This window comes from Meles meles, chromosome 1 (genome assembly GCF_922984935.1).
Source record: "Meles meles chromosome 1, mMelMel3.1 paternal haplotype, whole genome shotgun sequence".
NCBI lineage: Eukaryota > Metazoa > Chordata > Mammalia > Carnivora > Mustelidae > Meles > Meles meles.
The window spans coordinates 109168776-109181051 of record NC_060066.1 but is presented as its reverse complement, the minus strand read 5'-3'; the positions used below and the strand labels follow the sequence as shown (position 1 = coordinate 109181051).

The 12276-nt window shown below is 40.6% G+C and overlaps 1 protein-coding gene across 2 annotated transcripts in view; it reads left to right on the top strand.

The window, feature by feature from the left end:
• Positions 1-10747, top strand: part of GABPB2 (GA binding protein transcription factor subunit beta 2) — a 33520-nt gene extending 22773 nt beyond the window's left edge. For both annotated transcript variants that reach the window (XM_046021462.1, XM_046021473.1), the window contains 2 exons: positions 5408-5535; positions 5692-10747. In XM_046021462.1, coding sequence (XP_045877418.1) covers positions 5408-5535; positions 5692-5991 — 428 coding nt within the window. In that variant the 3' untranslated portion in view covers positions 5992-10747. The remainder of the gene's footprint in view (positions 1-5407; positions 5536-5691) is intronic.
• The last annotated feature ends 1529 nt before the right edge of the window (positions 10748-12276 follow it).

Below are 12276 nucleotides of genomic sequence, written 5' to 3'. Positions count from 1 at the left end.
AAAAATAAAAATAAAGTAAGTATATGTCAGTAGGGAACTAGATGAAGAAATTATGGTACACCCATACATTGGAGTGCTGTGCAGCTGCTGAAAACAATGAGGAAGTGCCTTATATACTAGCATGGTCTCATCCCAAAACCATATTGTTAAGTGACAAAAGTAAGATGCAGAACAGTGTGTAGAATATGCTACACTTGTATTTTTTAAAAAGGGGGAAATATATGTATATTTGCTAATATATTCATAGACTTAAACCATTTCTGAAGGAATATTCAAGAATAACATTGATAACATTGGTTGCCTCCTTGCTTGTGCTCTCTGTCAAATAAATAAATAAAATCTTAAAAAAAAAAAAAAGTGGGGGGATGCCTGGGTGGCTCAGCTAAGCATCTGCCTTCAGCTCAGGTCATGATCCCACATCCGGCTCCCTAGTCAGTGGGAAGCCTCCATCTCCCTCTCCTGCTCCCTCTGCTTGTGCTCTCTCTCTCCCTCTTTCTCTGCAAAATAAATAAATAAAATCTTAAAAAACAAACAAAAAAACATTGGTTGCCTCCCGAGAAAGTACCTGAGTAATTGGAGATGGATGGGAGACTTTTCACTACATATGTTTTTATAACTTCTAATATATTTTTAAAGATTTTATTTTTTTGAGAGAGAGAGAGAAACTGAGAGCAAAAGAGACAGAGCACGAGCAGGGGGAGGAGGCAGAGAGAGAGGGAGAAGCAGACCCCTCTCTGAGCAGGGAGCCTTACTTGGGGACATTATTCTGGGACTATAAGATCATGACCTAAGCTGAAGGAGGTGCTCAACCAACTGAGCCACTCAGGCGCCCCATCACTTTTAATTTTTGAACCATGTGAATGTATTACTTCTTCAAGAAATACATCAATAGTTTTGTTTTTGTTTTTTCTTCTTTTTTTTAAATTTTTTTATTTATTTTGAGAGAGAGAGTGAGGGAAAGCATGAGAGGGGAGGTCAGAGGGAGAAGCAGACTCCCCATGGAGCTGGGAGCCTGATGTGGGACTCAATCCCAGGACTCTGGGACCATGACCTGAGCCGAAGGCAGTTGCTTAACCAGCTGAGCCACCCAGGCGCCCTGTTTTTGTTTTTTTCAAGAGCAGCTAATCATTATAACTTCATTCCTTAAAAATACTGGAGTTTGAGGTCCTTGGGTGGCTCAGTTGGTTAAGTGTCTGACTCTTGATTTTGGCTCAGGTCATGATCTTAGGTTGGTGAGATTGAGTCCCGCCTTGGGCTCCATGCTAGGAATGGAGCCTGCTTCAGTTTTTCTCTCTCCCTCTCCTTCTGTGCTGCCCCCCTTTGCTTGCAGTCTCTCTGTCTCTGTCTTTAAAAAAAAAAAAAAAAAAAAATTGGAGTTTGAAAGAGGAGGGTTGGTTTATTGCATTTGAGTCACCAAAATTTTGACTTGGCCTAAATAATGATGGGGATTTTATAATTTTCAAACTATTTAAATTGGTGGATCTTTGTAGCATAGAAAGAAAAAACAGATACTAAACCTATATAATTGGGGTGCCTGGGTGGCTCAGTCAGTTAAGCTTCTGCCTTGAGCCCCTTATCTGATTCCCTGCTTGGTGGGGAGTCTGCTTCTCCCTCTGCACCTCCCCCCCGCTCGTGCTCTTGTATTCTCTCGCTTTCTCTCTCTGTCAAAGAAATAAAATCTTAAAAAAAAAACCAAACCTGAATAATTCAAGTTTTGGTATCATAAATTCCTATTAATTTTGTGGGGGAGGAATATACTATTGATGTTTTTATGAACATGGTTTAAAGCTTTGGGGCTTCCTTGGGTAGGTGAGAAACTCTGCTAATAATGGAGTCAAATAAATGAGAATGGAGTTGTTTTGAGGGGAAAAAATATTTGAAGTTTTGCCCAGATGAACTACACCACCTTTTACAAATGTTTTTAACCAGGCACAAAGAAGGAAAGCTGAGATTTTGTGAATTATCTGCAGGATGTTTTTTTTTTTTTAATATTTTATTTATTTGACAGAGAGAGATCACAAGTAGATAGAGAGGCAGGCAGAGAGAGAGAGAGAGAGGGAGAGGGAAGCAGGCTCCCTGCTGAGCAGAGAGCCCGATGCGGAACTCGATCCCAGGACCCTGAGATCATGACCTGAGCCGAAGGCAGTGGCTTAACCCACTGAGCCACCCAGGCGCCCCTGCAGGATGTTTTAAAATCCCAACTAAACCGCCTTTTCCACCTAGCAGATATCTAAGCTGTTTTCTATTGCCATCAGTTGATGAGTAACCAAGGACTACAAGCTAAATTTTAAATCAACCAAACCAAGTAACTAGGTAAATTTTCTGTTGTAAACAAAAGTTATAATGTAACCTAAAACCTAAATAGAATTTTAAAGTTTTTAATTTTGTGATCATTGTAGATATGTGTATAGTTAGGGTTTTTTTTTTAAGATTTTATTTATTTACTTGATAGAAAGAGGGAGAATATAGAGGAAGAGTGAGAGAAAGAAGCAGACTCCCCACTTAGCAGAGAGCCCCACATAGGGCTTGATCCCATGACTCTGAGATCATGACCCAAAGCCAAAGGCAGATGCTTAGCCAATTAAGCCACTCAGGCATCCCTATAGTGTGTTTTTTTACATATGCTCCACATCCAGTATGGAGCCCCGTGTGGGGCTTGAATTTATGACCTATGATCAAGACCTGAGCTGAGAGCAAGAGTCAGACATTTAGGGGCACCTGAGTGGCTCAGTGGGTTAAGCCTCTGCCTTCGGCTCAGGTCATGATCCCAGGGTCCTGGGATCGAGCTCCATGTCGGGCTCTCTGCTCAGCAGGGAGCCTGCTTCCCCCCCTCTCTCTGCCCACCTCTGCCTACTATGATCTCTGTCTGTCAAATAAATAAATAAAATCCTAAAAAAAAAAAAAAAAGAGTCAGACTTTTAACTGACTGAGGCACTCAGGTACCCCAGTGTATACAGTTGTGAGAAATAATACAGAGAGATCCAGTGTCCCTATCACCCAGTTTCCCCCATTGGTAACATTTTGCAGTAATACAATATCACAGACAGGAAATTGACATTGATACAATTCGCCAACCTTATTGAAAATTTTCCAGTTTTATATGCATTCAGATATGTGTTTATGTATGCACTTAGTTCTCTGCAGTGAATACAAGTGTAGATTTGTGTGAGCACCGCCACAGTCAAGACAGAGAACAGTTCCAGCGCACCTGGATGGCTCACATGGTTAAGTATCCAACTCTCGGATTCAGCTCAGGTTATGATCTTAGGATGATGAAACTGAGCCCCATGTGGGCTCCACAGAGTGTGGAGTCTACTTGAGATTCTCTCCTCTGGCACACTGCCTCCCTCCCTACTCCCTGTTCACACGTGCTCAGGCGCTCTCTTGCTTGCTCTCTCTTAAAAAAAAAAAAAATAGAAAAGTTCCATCACAAGGATACCTTGTGCTACTTTTGTATCTATAGGTACCTCACTTCCCAACCCATTCCTGACCCCTGGCAACCACTAACTCTTTTGTTTTCTAACTCTATACTTTTGTCATTCCAAGAATATTATAGTAAATGGAATCATGTAATATGGAACCTTTTGAGATTGGCTTTTCTTCTCTCAGCATAATTCCCTTAAAATCTATCCAAGTTGTTGTTTAGATCAATAGTTCACTCCTTTTTATTGCTGAATAGTGTCCATGGCATGGATTACCACAGTTTGTTTAACCATTCATTGAAGGACATTTAAATTGTTTCTAGTTTTTTGCTATCTATGAATAAAGCTGTTATGACCAATAGTGTACATGTTTTATAGGAATATAAATTTTGAGTTCTCTGGGATAAATGCCCCACGGTGCAATTGATGGGTTGCATGCTAAGTACATGTTTAGTTTTGTAAACATGTTTAATTTTGTAAATACTTCGGCAGAGCATGAACTATTTCCTAGAGTGACTGTACCATTTTATAGTTCCACTAACAATTTATGAGTAGTCCAGTGTTGCCACATCCATGTCAGTGTCTGGTGATGTGCAGTGCATTGAACTGTTTGTTGACCCTGTTCTCATTTATCTACAAAAGAGAAATTTATTAAATTGGATATAGTGAGTGGTAAACTGCTTTCATGTGAAGTTCCTCAAAAATCTTACATAAAGACATTAGGCCTTCATTAGACAACTCCCAAGGAATTGTAAGCTTATTGGCCATAGCTTTTTTTTTTTTTTTTAAAGATTTTTATTTATTTATTTGACAGAGAGAGATCATAAGTAGGCAACGAGGCAGGCAGAGAGAGTGAGAGAGAAGCAGGCTGCCTGCCGAGCAGAGAGCCTGATGTGGGACTCGATCCCAGGACCCTGAGATCATGACCTGAGCCAAAGGCAGCGGCTTAAACCACTGAGCCACCCAGGCGCCCTTGGCCATAGCTTTTAATCTAGAGTTGGACTTACTTATTTTAGAGACAGAGAGAGTGAGCCTGTGTGCAAGCAGCAGTGGGAGTGGGCAGAGAGAGAGAGAGAAACTTAAGCAACCTCCACACTCAATGCGGAGCCCAGTGCAAGGCTGGATCTCATGACCCTGAGATCATGACCTGAGCTGAAATCAAGAGTTGGACACTTAACCGGCTGAGCTACCCAGGTGACCCTAGAGTGAGTTAGACATTTTTTTTTAAGGTTTTACTTATTTATTTATTTGAGAGAAAGAGAGCACAAGCAGGGGAGTGGCAGAGGGAGAGGGAGAAGCAAACTCCCTGCTGAACAGGGTGCCTGATGTGGAGCTCAGTCCCAGGACCCTGGGACCATGACCTGAGCCAAAGACAGACAGTTAACCGACTGAGCCACCCAGGTGCCCCCTGAGTTAGAGATCTTTATATAAGAGCATCAGACCGGGTGTTAACTGCATGGCTTCCAGATCTGATACGCTAATCTTTCCTGTTTCTTTCTGTAGGCCATGATTTACCTGTTGATTTTAAGATCCAAAGAGATATGAATAATAAGATTTCAGCTAATATATTTCAGTTTATTTTCTAATTTAAAGCAACAGGGGTGCCTGCCTGGCTCAGTTGGCAGAGCTTGTAATTCTTGATTTCAGGATTGTAAATTTGAGCTCTACCTTGGGTGTAGAGGTTACAGAAAAATAAAATCTTAAATAATAAAGTAGGCGGGTGCCTGGGTGGCTCAGCCGGTTAAGCATCTGCCTTCAGCTCAGGTCATGATCCCAGGGTCCTGGGATGGAGTCCCACATCGGGCTTCCCATCCACAGGGAGCCTGCTTCTCTTTCACCCGCTCCCCCTGCTTGTATTCCCTCTCTCACTGTCTCTCTCTGGGTCTAATAAATAAATATAATCTTTAAAAAAATAATAAAGTAGGCAAAACCTCTTTGTTTCACTATGTATTCATTACCTCCAATTGGTGTCCTTTGGCTTGTAGTTCTAACTGTACCTGCTGGTCAGGTTGCAGAGGAAACTGTAATTGAAGAAGAGGAAGAAGCAGAGAAGTTGCCTCTGACTAAGAAACCAAGAATAGAAGAGAGGACAAACAGTGTGGAGGAGAGCAAGGTATGTCCTTAGCAGCAGTAGATAGAAGAGAAAGGAAAGAATCAAAAGCCAAAAAACTTTTAAGGCCTGAGCCCTTCTTTACGTTTTTTGTCTACTCTCTGGATAATCTGGGATCAGGAATTCTTAACCTGGTGGTAACATTATTTACCTTTACAGGAGGGCACTGAAAGAGAGCTACTCCAACAGCAGCTCCAGGAAGCCAATCGAAGAGCCCAGGAATACCGACACCAGCTTCTAAAGAAAGAACAGGAAGCAGAGCAGTACCGCCTCAAGCTAGAGGCTATGGCCAGACAACAGCCCAATGGAGTTGATTTCACTATGGTTGAGGAGGTGGCCGAAGTAGACGCTGTAGTAGTGACAGAGGGGGAGATGGAAGAGAGAGACACGGAAGTGACTGGGGCAGGAGGGACCATAGAGCCTCATTCTGGAGTTTCCTTGGAAACTGTTTCATCTTAATGTGCGAGGGCCACAACTTGTACTGTGTCCATCTTTTTCCTCTTTTTAAAAAGAAAATACAGAGGACAGACATTGTATAAAAATTAAGAATGTCCTTAAGAAGAAAACTATAGCAGGGTAACAGTGCTTGGGCTCAGGAAGGCTTGCTATGCAACTGGAAAATTCGAAGCCAAATTTAGGGAATACTTCTTTTGAAAGACCAAAAGAATAAGGACCAGTTTTCTCAGCTCACATCATCACTTTAAGCTTAGAGGTAAAAGAATGCTGGATATTGTGGGTTGATTGTTTTTTTAAATAACTGACTTTGTATCAGAAGATTTTAAGACAACATTCCTAGTATAGACATGCGCAGAGCTTTTTATAGTTGCACCGTCAAGTGACCTTAAATTTTGCCTTATATTTATGACTTGTACCTGGTAGAGAAGAAAACTAACTAGGAGGTGGATGAGAAGCAAGCTTTTGGGAAGAGGAAATATATATTCTGCTTCCAAAGGAGCAGGCATTCCCCCCATCCTGATTTAATTTCACTGAAAAGAAATTGGTAATTGCTTAACTCTGCATTCATTATGTGTCCATAATTCAGATGCCAGTTTAAGAAACTGAAGTGGAATATTTAAAAACTGGAAAGGAAAGAAAACTTGTTTATGTGGGAGAAGTGTATGTAAATCCAAAATCCTCCAGGCTGTGCTTCACAATGCTGGAAAGTGGCCAGGAAGAGGCTTGTGGGGTTATGAAACAATCTGGTCCCGAGATACAAACTTTGCTCTGGCTAGATTTTATAAAATTGAAATCAGGAAGATAGTCTGTTGCTAGAACAACTTGCTTCCACACATTTATTTATATAATATCAAGCTTTAATGTCAACTTTTTAATTTTATAAATTTTATTGAGTTTTCTATGTGTGCCTTTCTGTGGAGCTTACATGGTATCCTCCTCATTGCAAAAGAAGAAGTTGGGGGAGAGGCAATTGCTGAAGGTGTTGGTGGAGTTCTGTTTCCATTTGACCTGGGATGAGCAGATTGTTCTGTTCCTTAAGGTCGGCTTTTTTGCAGAGCTTTTGTGCCTTGTAGGTGCTCGGTGTGTGTTGGCAAAAGAGTGAAAAACTAGAAGTGCCATAAAGTAAGGAACCAAAAATTCTGGCTTGATAACTTCATCTGCCTGACTCCCTTCTCTACCACTGTGCCTGCTCCCTTTTCTTAGATGCTTTTGGAAAGTGTTTCATTGCTGGGTTTTCTTTGTGCACCAGTTTGGAGTTTTTTCAGAAGGAGAGGTTATGGATGGAGAGAGAGAGGTTGTGGAAAAGTTACATTACAGAAGTTATTGCCTTTGACATTGGGCCCCCATCATTCTAGGCCTGCTCTCTTGCTTTATTGTAAATGAGAAGAAGAAACCAGAGGATGTGCCAAGTAAACATTTGAATGACTGTTTAGAATACGGTTTTCTTAATTAGCAATCATGGGGAAAACATATATTTTTAATTTGGAATAAAACTTGACAGTTCACATGGTTCTATTTACCTTGATTAGTGAAGTAATTTGCTGCAGTTTTCCAGAGGTGCAGAATCACTTGGGGCTCAAAATAGACCTAAAACATAACTTGCCAAACCAAATTTGACAAACAGAATTGGTTATTAGAGGCTTATAGGCAAAAATACCAGTTTGAAATTAATCCTGGCCATTGGCCACCACTAGGAGAAAACCACCACTAGGTTTTCTCCGTAGGCTTGAGAGATTACTCTTGGTTTGGGGAAAAGACGAGAAGCCCAGGTAAGGGCTAGGGTGAAATTGTGCCATTTTCTGTCAAGTTGTCCTTTTTCGGCTTGCAATGTTTTTTCTGACTCCCTTTGTGAACCAGGTGCTAACAATAAGCTGCTATTTTGTGCCATTTCAGAGCTTTAGCCTAACCATAGAGATAGATGGACCAAGTGTCATTTTAGATGTGTTTGGTTTATTTTCTTTGTTTATATATTGACTTTAATTCCTTTTTTCCCCCTCTTTCCTGTTAAAGGAGTGGAGGTTAACTCTGCAGAGGATAGCCAGGCCCAGCTACCTGTCTCTCTGGGATAGCTTCTGACCAGGGCCAGGAGTTGCCATCCAATACTCCCTGCTGAACATACAGAGTTCCTACTGTTTTGGGAGAACTTCAGAAATACTTATTATTCTCTTTCTGTAGGAGGCTGTCACCCTTACCTAGAAAAATCTCTAATACAGCCCAAGTCATTTTTGATGATGGGGTCTCTGAGATAGGGAGTTGGGATAGGGAAAGAGAAAAGAGAAATGTCTGGAAAGGGAAGAGTAGCAAAAAGGTATTTATTGTTATTTACTTGAAATACACCTTTTATCATCCCAGAGAAGGGAAATAGGATTTGATCTCCAGTTATATTGCCATGGAGAAAATGGCAGATCCGGATCCCTTGAAGTAGGTAGAAATTAAAGATGAAATGCATTAATGGCAATAACATTTTATGATTTGCATCTTTCAGGATCAGCAATGGAAGTTGGGAAAATGTTGCTAGATCCCAACTGTTGTGTTGGCAAGACTGGATTACAGAGAATCAATTAACAGACAGGTGGTTCAGAGTTGGTACTTAAGCAGAAGAAACTTGGAACCTAGGATGATTGCCTACTTTAAAATAAAGCTGCTTTAACAATATCAGTATTTATGAATTTTAGATTCTACATTTGCATTTTGGTCTTCCCCGAAAAAAGAAAAAGAAAGAAGTCTTAATATTTCTGTTCTTGTTCCTAGCTTCAGGGAAATTACTTATAAATATATAAATGTACAATTCCCTTCCTATCACTACCTCTGTGGGATCTCTTAATTGTAATGCCAGCGTTGAGGTTTCTTAATGGAGATATGGGAGAACTTGACTTTAGGTTTTCTATGTTTTGAACTCAGCCTTAAAAGATGTTCTTTTTTTCCTGTCAGATCCATGCGTAGTTATTTTTGGCCTTGCCTTTCCCCCTCCTTCAGCCTTCCCATTGCATTATTAAAATTTTTGTATCTGCTCAGTAATGTTAGAAATCTATGGCATACCAAATTACTTTCTTTCTTTATATTGATATAAAAGAAATGAATTTACCAGAGGGCTCTACAGTCAAAGTTAGGTGTTGTGTGACCAGGGCATTTTTAGTACCCATTTTCTGGGTGCATATTGGTGTGTACATTTATAAATACATATGGATCTTCCCACTTTTTGTTTATTTGAGATTCAGCTTTAAAATACTTGGTATAACCTGGAAATATTTTGATTCCATTAAACACATTGAAGAGGGTTCCTGTGGCTTCACTAAGGGGGCCGAGGAAGAAAAAGCTCTACTCCGGCCCTTCTCTGAGAGGTATGCTTGAACCTGGTGTAATGAGAAATCTGAGTAAGCCTCAGGGAGAACCAGTGTCTGGCTTTACAGAGACTTGTTTAGCATATGGTGTGATGACACCATGTAAGCTAAACAGTTCAGAGCAGTGTCAGGGGTGAAGACAGAGCTGCCCTTCCATAGAGTAAGCCTCCTTTTCACTCTTATGGCAGCTGTTTTCACTGGCACTTGTAAGATCTCTTACACCTCTGAACAGGAAAGAAACCTTAAATAAAGGGGTCATGGCACAAGGAGCGGGCATTCTGTACATCTGCTTTCTCAGTTTAGAAATCTCATCCTTTTGGGAAATCATTTTGAAAAAACTTGTGTGGCCCTCTCCTAACAAACATCATATGAACTTCCAGAGCTAGAAGATTTCAGGCATATAGTGAACTCTTCCCAGAAGTTGAATATTGAGTAGAAGTCAGTTTTTATCCAAATTTATTGGAGAATGGCCTCATTGTGCAGACATCTCTGTATGGCCAGGGAAGGAGCTTTTAGAATGAACTATATGTCAGCACCGCCTGTATCCTGTTCCAGGCTCTTATCTATCTCCATTTTATGTGATGAATATTTTCCGACTTGGTACTCTATTTCCTATCCCAATATATTTAATATGAGAACAGGAGTAAGAAGGATATGAATTTGAATTAAGTAGCTTCGAGCCTCTGGTGCTGCCTTTTTTTTTTTTTTTTTTTTGGAAACTCTCTAGGCTTAGTGGGTGGGGTGACATTCCTAGACTCTACAGTAGCAATTTGGCTGGCTAATGGTAGGAAATTGTGATTCCCTATCTCTCTCCCCCACTTTCCCCTCTAAACTACTTCTGCTTCTGTGACCCCATTGTTCTTATCTCATTGAGTCTTTCCCAGGCACTAGAACTTAATTAGTAGGTCATTTCTAATCTATGAGCCTTGTCTTTCCTCTTTCCACTGCCCTCCTTCCCTATTACATGTATTTTCTGTTTATTCTGAAGTGGTTTGTTTCTGAGAATTAATCTAGGTCATACCCTATATCCTGTGCTTCCTAGTTGGTTTTAGGCATCTCACTTGACCAACATTAATGATTGCAGCTCCCTTTTCTGGCTTTGTCCTGTAGCCTGGCCTCCTACCAAGGCCATTTATGTTGGCGGAGAAAAAGAGGGTGGATGGGGGTGCCTAGATTCTTCTCAAAATGTCCTCAGTTTTTCAGGTTTTCTGACAGCTTTATGTACAATATGGTTTAGGAAAACAAATATACTTCTCTTTTTTTCTTTAGGATTTTAATAAGATTTGAGTTTGATGAGGAAGGGTGTGTGTGTATATGTGTGTGTGGGTGATCATTTGTGTGTATATATATACACTTATACAGATCTATATTATATATACAGTTTTTGTACTATCATTTAAAATAAAGATATTTCTTAATAAAAATGTCAAAGTCTTACCATTTCAGAGTGTCATTGAAAGTTTTTTTCCATATCCTGGGCAAAAATTGTTATCTAGTCCCTGATCACAGGTAAATCTCAATAGAAAGTTTTCTGTCTGGCTGAGTTAATGATGGTGGAGCAGGGGGAGGGTTGCATGTGTGTGTGGGGGGGTCTTCTTTCCCCTGTTGTGGTCTCTTCTAACTCATTCCCACCTTCTGCATTTTCCTTATCCTAGCTCCTCCTCAGCTAGTATTCATAATGGGCAGAGCAAGTGGAGATAAGGACTGAAGGGAGAATGGAGAGAGCTTTTGACTGGTTTGTTAGATATACATCTTCCTCCCTTTTGTCATCCCCCATTCCCTTCCCTAAAAGCAGACAACCAGGAGAAGAGCCCAGTAGCTGAAGGAAATGATTCTGTGCCTTGTGTGGGAGTAAAATCAATGCTAAGATATGGGTTGGGGGTAGGGGACGGGACATCAGGTTCAGGGAGGGTTGGAAATTGATTTCCTTTGCTGGCTTCTCAACTATTCTTAGTTAATAAGGTGCCCGTTGCTATCTCGGTCCAATTCAGCATACATTTATTAAGTAAATACAAATAGCAGTGTGGTGGTAGCACAAACACCATTGATGTTCAGGGCTGAAGAGACCCATCTGACTGACTAGACGGGATCCCCATCCAGGGTATAGTGTTCTCAAAAGCTGCACCACTGGCAATAAGGATGCCTTTCTTAAGTAAAGGACGGTATTACCAAAGTCAAAGACATATAAGCATCCATGTTCAGCAACTAGGATCTTCCCGGTCAGTATTTAGGAAATTGAATGCTTACCATGTACTAGGCTGCATATAGATAATTGCTTTTTGGTAAATACATATAATAAAAAAATCCAGTATACATACTAACTTTAAGGTACATCTGACAGAGTACCTCATAAATGCATATATGGTCTTTTTGTTCTCCTGAGAGAAAAAGATCAGGCAAAGAAAAGAGAAAAAGAACAAGGACTTGAGGAGGTTTGAGAAACAACTAAAAGTCTTATTGAATTAAAATCCTAGTGAGAGAAATCATTAGGAATGTGGGAAAGTTGGAAGGGAATTGGGGAGATAGGAACTTAGAGTTCCCTGAAGGGTGATCTTCTTAAACGATGGGAAAGAAACATGAATGAGGGCAACTTTCCTAAGATTTCCTCTGTGAAAATGAGCCCTTTACTCCAAAGAAATCAGTAGGTAAAAAATACAAGAGAAGGATGAAATGGGAGCAACTTAGTGATAACCACAGACCTGTGGAGGGTTTGTGTAAGATATCTGATAGGTTATAGATTAAGTCTGTTAAGACTATAGGGGATACCTAAAAAAAAAATGGAACTGGGTAACTGGGAAATTAATAGTAATGTCCAGTAGACACTTTATTTTTTCTTATAGAGAGACAGCACAAGTAGACAGAGTGGCAGGCAGAAGGAGAGGGAGAAGCAGGCTCTCTGCTGAGCAGGGAGCCCGATGTGGGGCTCAGTCCCAGGACCCTGGGATCA